The sequence below is a fragment of the Diospyros lotus genome, chromosome 1, assembly GCF_014633365.1.
Source record: "Diospyros lotus cultivar Yz01 chromosome 1, ASM1463336v1, whole genome shotgun sequence".
In the NCBI taxonomy this organism is placed as follows: Eukaryota; Viridiplantae; Streptophyta; class Magnoliopsida; order Ericales; family Ebenaceae; genus Diospyros; species Diospyros lotus.
Genome location: NC_068338.1, coordinates 33,046,539 through 33,056,606, shown reverse-complemented (window position 1 = coordinate 33,056,606; position 10,068 = coordinate 33,046,539). Strand labels below are relative to the sequence as shown.

Here is a 10,068-nt window from a genome sequence, read left to right as displayed (position 1 = left end):
ATGTGTACAACAATGTCAGCTCCTCTGTACTTTTTGATCGATACCATCAAAAATCCAAAGTTTTAGGTTCCAGATATCCAAGCTGCACAAGACATTTTTTCTTTTTCTTTTTTTCCCCTCTTTTTCTTTCTTTCTTTTTGCCCCTGCTAGAGTGGAATGCAGTTGGGACTAATCAAGGCACCATTAGTTGTCAACACAAGCCATTCCAGAATTATTCAATTGGATTTCAAGAATCTTGGAACTAGGATTATGGGAGAATAAAAGAAAGGAAAATTATTTACATGTATATAAATATATGTGTGTGCATACAGATATGCAGAAGAGTTATATTTTTTCTCTACTTGTTCATATTCTCTTGAAAAGTTTGGCTAATTTGTAAACATGAACTAAAAAATTCTGGGTAGACATCTCAATATCAAAATTCAATGTCTGAAACGTTCAAATAGTATTGATTCTTACATTTGTGATCTTTCCAACAGACCTCAACATATCATACCTGCAGTTTTGGACACATTGTTATTGTCCACATGTACAACTTATAATCTCGATACATTTTTCACCAGAATGGTGTTTCCCAAAATAACCAGCCGTAATTGCTTAGCTCTTGTTGACTCGGAATATTGGAGAAAACATTGAAAGACAAAGCAAAAGGAAAAGAAAACAAGACTACTAGTACTACAGTCAAAACATGCATGCTGATCAAAAGGGTTCATCAAAAGCAGCACTCGCCAGTCACATTTCAGATTTGTGGGTGCCCCATCAACCACAACCACCAATTCACCAATGTTTACATTCAACACAAATAATTTATAAAGCTGTACTTCAGTTCTATCGCTAGACACAAGATGATTACCAATTCTTGATCATCTGAGCCACTTACTCATTTCCCAGATTCCAATTGTCCCATGTTATTCGAGCAATAGTAGAAGAAAGTAACAAAGACAAATTGAACACCCTGATTCCACACTTCACGAGGGAAGGAGTAACAGAGATTCAAGAGATTTGATTTTGAGATCTTAGGTTTATTCCTATTAATATCTATCATCATTAAGTTATAACTTCAATGATCTTTAAATTCTACAGTACTAGTCGTATGTATTGTCATAACTCAATTTCATATTGATAATTTATAAAAAAAAATTCTTAATTATATCTTGATTTCATAAATTTAGAAGCCAAGCTACTTTAACTAGTTAAAACATTCTTGCTTTTGGAAAAGACGAGAGCCAACCCATACCAGTGGTAGATATCGTGAGAGATATTTTACAAGCGGAGATTAGCCAAATCAAACCAGATTTGCTCGAAGGCCTTAACAATGAAGTCATGGTACTGATCTGAATTCAGGGAGAGGTAACAGGCAAGAAGCTCTTCCAAATCCTTGGACGCCCGGATGTTGTTCTCCACGATCATTTCCTTCATTGAGTCCTTGAAATCTCTCTGTGGATCAACTGAAGACTTCACCATTGCAAAGCTCTCCCAGCAGCAGCCACTCCTCCTCTTGCCGGCCGGCGACGACACGCTCCGCCGGCCGCCGCCCTGGACCTTCTTCTTGCACGCTATTTTCGGAGAGTTGGCCCGGAGCTTCACTCCCGCCGAATAGGCGGCCGGTTTTCTAGTCCTCACTCGAGTTTTGTGAGTGTAATTTTCGTCGACAATTTTGATGGAAACTGACCCCTGATTTTCTTTGACAATTGTGTCTTGGGGCTTTGCTGGCTTCGTCAATATTGGAGGGAGATTCAACTCGGCCATGGAAAATGAGGATTTTCCGTTTACGTCAAGGATGATATCTGTAGTTGAAGAAGTAACTCTACAACTACAGCTGGAAGCATGGAAGTCAGTATCGGAAGAACTTTGATCGGTCAAAGAAAAGAAGTAGCAATCTTGGGTTTGATCCGAAGAAAGCGCTTTTGGAGATGGCTTGTAAATGGATTGTCTCTTACTCTTGGTTTTTCTTCTTCTTCGGATTGATGAGTTTCTGGGGGGATCAGGAAAGTGGGTGTCGGAGGCTTTAGGGTTTCTGGGTGAAAAAGAATTGTGGAATTTGTGGGATCTGATAGTGGGTTCTGTGGCATTATGGAAGTAAAGGGAGCGTCTATGATGCTGATGAGAAAGATGAGGCCTATGTGAAGCAGCTGTAGAAATAGAAGTTGGCGATGGGATGAGCTTCTTCTTTGAAGGATGAGATTGAGAAGCTTTGTGCTTTCTGCTCTTGCTCATGTCTCTGAGCTTGTAAAACCAGGCATTTGGCATCATATCTGATAGTCTAAACTTGTGATTCCCCATTGAAGACTCTCTCTCTCTCTCTCTCTCTCTCTTTCTCTCTCTCTCTCTCTCTGAAGTTAGTTTGGATTGAAGAAGGAAAAGATTATGAAATATGCATCAAAGATATATGGCATGCTTAAAGATGGAGACGGGGCCCTGTTATGATATATACATATATATATATATATGGTTTGCATGCAAATGGAACAAAATTTATTTGGTAATTTATTAATCACCTTCTCTTATCATAACTAACAAACAAACACCGCCATATATAACCAGCAGCGTGCTTGCGCTCTTTAGTGAATTATATATAATCATGCAAAAGATTTCAAGTGTATTATACAGTGTGGAAACAATTTTCTGACAAATAGAGGATATAGGAGGCTTAATTAGGCTGCTTCTTCCTTTATACAAAAAGGCATAAATTGAGGAATCCGCTGCTGAAAATTTCCCAGTCTTATATGATTTTGACAACATAATATTTATAAATGTTTAAAGATTCATATTTTATTAAATCTATCATATTCTGTCACTGCCATCTTATTATCTTTATATATAAAAAGATTTAAGTGTAATGATGATTACGTATTTCCCATAAATAATATGTAAAATAACATCTCATGGAATGGTGTGCAACCAAAGCATGTCAAGTGTCAACACTGAAGTTACTTCAGGAATTCACCGCACAATTATTATTCTTTATTAATTGTGAGGATCAACTTTATGCGAATCCTAATGATGATGGCTTACAAAAACCTAAGGCCCATCTGTCATCTGTCTGGGAGGTGCCTGTTTTGCATTCTAATTTCACTGCCATCACCATCACCATCTCCATATTATTATATTATATAGATGATGACATTAATTAACTAATTGCTTGCATTTCCCAACTCTCAAAAATTCAAGTTGGTCCCGGCCAGCTCAAATATATATGGACACCCAGGGGTGAGCATCACCCAGTCGAGTCGACGGAAATCTAAAAATCGAACAGATCCAACATCATTTATTAATCTAATTAAATCGATTAAAATTTTACGAGAATCAAATAAATTGAACCGATCGAAGGAAATTTTAATTCGTTCGGTTATCTGAATAAACTCATATTTAAAGAGAATTTTTATTTTTATTTTTTAACTGGATCGAACTAAATGAAAATTACAATGTTTAGTTTAAAATTTCAAACTTAGTTATGATATTTAGATTAGTTTGTTTGATTAGTACAATTACTTTATCAAAACTAATTGAACCCAATCAATAATTTCGATCAATTAGAAGAAGGGTTATATAATTCAAAATTTTACCCACCCTTGATGGCACCCCTTTTATTAATACAGCTACTATATGACACTACTCCAGAAACCAAAAACAAAATATAAGTAGAGAGTAGAGATCATGAAACATATATAATAATTTAATAATTTGTATATGCGAATATATCTATCTATCTATCAAACTCTTTAAGCTAGCTAGTCCAGTCTTGTAGCGCGCGGGCGCTAGCTATCTAGATCCCTTGATTAGTCACCGCCTTAATTACACAGAAAACAGTTGCTGCAGGATCTAGGCAAGGAATTAAACCGAGGCTAATTAATTATGTAAGTCTGCATAAATTACAACTATATAATAATTTAGTAGCTAGTATTACTGATTATATATATATATATGGCCGATGTATATATGCACATAATATATATATATAAATATGGGAATGGGGAGTAGCAGCCTGTAGGTAGCATGTGATGGGGGTGCTAGTGCTGCCCATGCCGTAGAAATCTATTTTCTCCCTTTTATTTTTTGTAGTCACGTTATTAACTTTTTATAATTAATATTTTTTAAAAATATCCTCTTTTATTACAATCGCATGGAGTCACACCCATCTCCGTACAATCATCCCTAGTCTGTATATATATGTGTATCTTTAATTTTGTAGTGTTCTCTTATGAAGTTTGTCTTCGTATCTTGGTCACATCGTCTTTAGTGTGAATGGGCAACAGTGTATGGCGGCTAACGTGTAGTGTCAATCCAATAGTGAAGCCATATATGCGGGGACATAAGGGCCTTAAAAGGATAATGTTATTTGTACAAAAGCACTTTTATATATGGGTTTACAGAATGATAATCTCGCGATAAATTGAGGACTTATCGTGATAAATTCGCGATATTCTCTTTTCTCCTCTCTTCTCCTCTCTCTCTCTTTCTTTCTCTCATTTCTCTTTCAATATTGCCTTTCATAGTCTTCATCTTGCCACTGCCTCGCCCTTATAGCCGACTGCCACCGCTGTCACTTGACGCTTGTAGCTGCCTCACCTCTCACTTGATTGACTGCCGCCACTCGCCACCTATCCTTGCTTGGCTGCCTTACCTCTCATGGTTGCAGTCAGCCAGGAGAGAGGTGAGAGGCGAGACGTTGGCCAGGTTAGGCAACGGCGGGGGTTTGTGAGTGACGAGGGTGAGGTAGGCTTTGTCGGGCAATGCTAATGGGGGAGAAGAGGAGAGAGAGAGAGAGATGAAATGAGTGGAAAGAGGAATAATAGAAAAGAGTAAAATGATCATTAGGATAAGAGAGAAATGGCCAAAATAGTCTTTTCAAATTACCTGTAAACACACCTATAAATGATTTTCTGTACAAATAGCATGATTCACCTCAAAATTGAAAGACCCCTAATTTTAAAAATTTGTAATATATATATTTTATTTTTTAAAAAAATAAATATTTTATAAAAAAAATAAATAAAAAACATAATAAACCTTTTTATCTTTCTTCTCCATTTCCAAATTTTTTTTACCCTTTTTGTTGTTCCCAAATCCCAATCCCCATAATCCCATAAAACTCACTTTCCCTTTCCAATTTTTCGCTCTCCCCCCTTCTTTCTCTCTCGCACTTGTGCGTTTTGACTATCACTGCACATAACACACTCATTGCTTGCTTCAATCTTGAGGCTTCACTTCAGTATCTACTATTTGTGTTCCGTGTTATTGTATTGTGACTATTGGACCGTGTAATGAAGCCTATTTGATTCATACTTAGATGCTTGAATCTGCTCCAATCCTCAAGGCTATTATCCTAGCCATTCAAACTTAGAAAGATAAGAATGGTTGTATTTTAAATTCAAACTTTCAACTGTACTTTTGCTGATAAATATTTATGTGTATCCCGTACATCATGTGTTGTGTGGAATTGAATCAAAACAAAACTTGTTGGCAATTCTATAGGCCAGCTCTACCAGCCCTTGGTAGCGAAGCAACCTTTCCTGCTGATGAGCCCACAGTCGTAGATGCATCCTAGGGCCTCAGCCAAGGCACCAGACAGTGGCACTACTGTTTTGAAGGTCACATCCCCTGTCGGTGTCGCTGCTACGACAATAAGTTTCTTCTTCAGTTTTAACTTCTCGGTTTATTATTTTTTAGGCTTTCTAGGTGTTCTTGTGTGGGTTTTTTTTAACTTTGATTTGTTGTAAACTTGTGATTTGTTGTTTTTTATTTTGGTTATTTGATTCTAGTATGTTAGCGTATGTCTATACTTTGTAAAAATTATTTTTAGAAAGAAATGAAATATTTGTGTAAAAAGGTATATTATTTTTTTTATAAAAAAATTAATATTCTTGAGAAGATCTTGACAAATTTTTTTGCCTAAAACTCCCAAATTCGTTAAGTCGGCTCTGCTGACTGACAGTTAATTCATTAAGGGAGAAAGTGACTGTAATAGGAAGGACAAAAATAAATTTTTAAATGAGAATATTTTAAATATATTAAAAGATAATTGTAGAGGGCAAAATGCGTAGGCAAATAGAATTTCTCCTAGTTAAAAAGCGTCGGCCTTCAAGGTGCCGGTAGAAGTAATTTATTTCACGATTAATAAGATGGGTGGGGCTAATGGGTATTGCGCCTAGTTGGGACAACAGTTTGGCCTTTGTTCATTGGGAAATTCTATTCGCAACCAACGTTTTACTCATTGCAATCATTTTTTTAATATACCTAAAATACCCTTAAATAAAAATTCAATTTTACCCTTCTCTTCAATACTCAACTACCACCACCTGACATACGTCTTTCGCCGGAAAAATTTTCTTTTTTCAGTGGCTCATATCCCAATCAAATCTTTTCTCCTAAAATCTATATCTCTTTCTCTTAGAGACTTAGAGACTTACAGACTCTGTATCAGTTTCTCTTAGAGACGTAGAGACTCACTTTCAGCTCACACAAATCTATTTTCAGCTCACACAAATTTATTTTCTCTCATCAGCGATTCATACATTTTATGATCGATTATGGATTACTACACTAAACTATTGACGGAGAACTGGGACGAGTTTGAGGAAGAACATGATAGCTATTTAGAAAAAGAATATGACGCACAGACACAGGTAAGTAATCTGTAAATATTTGTTTTAAAATATGTGTTTGTGTTTATAAAAATGTAATATGAGTTATTTATAAATAAATATAGAGATAATGTAAGGAATGACTGCCTCTCCGAAAGCTGGAATTCGGGAGGGCTGGCCTTCTCCGAATTTCAGCCTTCGGGGAAGGCTGCATTCCCCGAATGCTGGCATTCGGGGAATTATGACCTCCCCGAATGCTGGCCTTCGGGGAAGGCGGCCTTCCCCGTAGGCCAGCATTCGGGGAGGCCAATCTTCCCCGAATGCTGGAATTCGGGGAAGGCTGCCTTCCCCGAAGGCCAGCCTTCGGGGAGGCCATAATTCCCCGAATGCCAGCATTCGGGGAATTCTGCCCGAATTTTAGGTTTAGGGAATATTTTATTTTCAAATTCTAATGTATATTTTATTTTATTAATTTTTTTTATAGAAGTCGAATTGTAGAATCCAGCAATTTGATCTTATTCAACAATTTACTACGAATGAGGTATGATAGATTTTTAATAATTTAATTTGATTTATTGAAAAAAGTATATCTAAATATTTTTTTTTTGGTTGTATCAGCTATTTGATACTAGAGAAGCACTCATTGGATGGGCTAAGAAAATTGGAAAACAAAATGAAACTGTGATTGTGATTAAGAGTTCAGAATCTGGGGGTCCTGGAAAAAGACCTAGAGTTCGTCTTTCTTGTGAACGTAGTGGAAAGTATAGAACATCTAAGAAGAAAGAAGAAATAATAGGAGAATTAAAAAGGAAATCTACAGGTTCAAAAAAGTGTGATTGTCCGTTTGAATTACTTGGTATGAAATTTGAGCAGTGGGAGTTGAAAGTTATATGTGGAGTGCACAATCATCCACTAGCAGTTCAATTGGAGGGTCATTCATATGCAGGGAGACTTACAGAAAAAGAGAAAGGAATTTTGAAAACTATGTCTGAGAATCTGGTGAAACCTAAAAATATTTTGATGAGTCTCAAGGCAGATGATGAGAATAATGTTACTACTATCAAAACTATATATAATGCGCGTCAAAGATATAAACTTATTGAGAAAGGTGGTAGATCACAGATGCAACAGTTGATGAAGAAATTAAGAGAATGTAATTATGTGGAGTGGCACAGAACTGATGGATCAAATTGTATTACAGACTTATTTTGGGCGCATCCGATGTCTATAGATTTATTAAAAATATTTCCACATGTCTTGATAATGGATTGTACATACAAAACTAACAGATATAGATATCCACTTCTTGAGATTGTTGGTGTGACATCCACTGAGTTAACTTTTCCTGTTGCATTTGTATTTATGAACCATGAATACGAGGATAACTATACATGGGCTATGGAGAGATTAAAGAATGTGATGGGATCTAATGCATGTCCTGGAGTAATTGTGACTGATAGAGAATTAGCATTGATGAATGCAATATATAAAGTGTTTCCAAGTACCACAACCTTATTATGTAGATGGCATATATCTAAAAATATACTTGCTAAGTGTAAGAAATTCTTTGATAGAAAGGAGACATGGGAGAAGTTCATGTTACAATGGAATCTTCTTGTTTTTGCCTCTACTGAGATTGAGTATCAAAGTCTACTTTCTGACTTAATGGTTGAGTATCATGCATATGAAGGAGCACTTGATTATGTGAGAAATACATGGCTGAATGATTACAAAGAAAAATTTATTGCAGCGTGGACAAATAAAGTATTACATTTTGGCAATGTTACTACTAACAGGTATTCTTTAGTAAAATCAAATGTTGTTGTTATTATTTTTATTATAATAACTCTAATTAATCTCTTATTAATCTAATACTATTTATGTTTTTATTGAAAGGGCTGAGAGCGCACATGCAAAACTGAAGAGATATCTGTGATCATCACAAGGTGACTTTGAATCATCATGGAAAATTATAAATTCTCTTATTGAGTTACAACATACTGAGATAAAAGGGTCTTTTGAGAAGAGTTTAATATTGGTACAACACAATTTCATATCAGAAATTTTTAGAGAATTGAGAGGTATTATATCAAGAAATGCAATGAATATGGTATCAAAGCAAACAGAGATGACACAAAAAATTGGAGTGGATAAAGTTGCATGTAGATGTGTGATAAGAAGCACACATGGTTTACCTTGTGCACATGAAATTGCAGAATTAATGATGGAGGGAAGACCAATTCCTTTATCATTTGTGCACCCTTATTGGACAAAATTAGATTTAGTGAATACTGTTGATCTGTCCTCAGTGTTAACAATTGATCCAGAGTTGGAAAGTCTTTATAATATATTTCAATCAGAACCAGAAGGAGGTAAAATCGTATTAAAACAGAAGTTGAGAGAATTAATAGATCCAGCTACGACTTCATTGATCCCACCAAGTGTGAAAGTTCGGACAAAAGGTAAGCCATCATTAAAAAAGAAAATTGAAGTTGATACATCCACTCGACGTGATCCATCATATTTTGAAATAGTACAGTCTATTCATGATAGCATATCTCCAACAATACAAAGCTCAGTTAAGACACTGAATGAAGGTAAACTTTATCGTACCAGTGTCAAACAGAGATTGCTAGGCTATGATGCTTCATTCCCATCAAAAATACGTCATTTTATACATAATATTGTTAATGTGGAGTCGGATGGACATTGTGGATTTCGTGCTATTGCTGTGTTACTTGGAATGAGTGAGCACAACTGGAGGGATATTCGTATGAATCTGATTGGAGAGTTGCATACCTTTCGTGATGAATATATAGAGTTATATGGATCTACTATGCGTGTAGATGAGTTAATGCACGCACTTTCTTGCTTTGAGTGTGTTGCACCTCCTCAACATTGGATGACTTTACCTGACATGGGTCATTTGATTGCTTCAAAATATAATGTTGTGTTGGTTCATTTATCTCGAATGCAGTGTCTTACTTACCTTCCATTGAGATCAGCTGCACCTTCAGTTATACAACATAGAATTATTACTATTGGATTTGTGGATGATTGTCATTTTGTACAGGTATTATTATTTAATAATTTATTTATATATTTCTATAATTATGTTAATATAAATTTGTTACTAATAATATGGTATTATATTTTTTCAGGTATTTCTTAAATCAGGTTCACCAATTCCTCCTGTTGCACGCAATTGGCATAAATATCGATATGATATTGCACGTGAATGGGAAACACCATATATAACTCGAATTCAAGTATTTATGTCTCTTATTAACAAAAATGTTATTACAAAAGATGTTTTTGATTTAACTGATGACTGATGAATTAGCAATGATCAATATGTATGCTTTACCTTATATATTTTTGATTTACCTATGAATGACGAATATGTATGTTTTATATTATATGTTTGTAATATTTCTTTATATTGTTAAAAGTGTGAAAATTGTACAAAGTTATATTTGTTTCT

General features: G+C 35.3%; 3 protein-coding genes across 3 annotated transcripts; 2 read left to right on the top strand and 1 right to left on the bottom strand.

Moving 5' to 3' along the window:
* Positions 1-429: 429 nt before the first annotated feature.
* On the bottom strand, positions 430-2,496 carry LOC127810837 (transcription repressor OFP1-like). Its single transcript, XM_052350404.1, has one exon. It carries the CDS (start codon positions 2,281-2,283, stop codon positions 1,264-1,266), a length of 1,020 nt encoding a protein of 339 aa, XP_052206364.1. The 5' UTR covers positions 2,284-2,496; the 3' UTR covers positions 430-1,263.
* A 4,034-nt stretch (positions 2,497-6,530) lies between these two features.
* LOC127790272 (protein FAR1-RELATED SEQUENCE 5-like) lies at positions 6,531-8,520 on the top strand. Its single transcript, XM_052319707.1, has 3 exons — positions 6,531-6,626; positions 7,203-8,380; positions 8,481-8,520. The coding sequence occupies exons 1-3, from the start codon at positions 6,531-6,533 to the stop codon at positions 8,518-8,520; spliced, it is 1,314 nt and encodes a 437-aa protein (XP_052175667.1).
* Positions 8,521-8,712: 192 nt separating this feature from the next.
* On the top strand, positions 8,713-9,919 carry LOC127790216 (uncharacterized). The gene is made up of 2 exons (XM_052319575.1): positions 8,713-9,657; positions 9,746-9,919. Exons 1-2 carry the CDS (start codon positions 8,713-8,715, stop codon positions 9,917-9,919), a joined length of 1,119 nt encoding a protein of 372 aa, XP_052175535.1.
* The last annotated feature ends 149 nt before the right edge of the window (positions 9,920-10,068 follow it).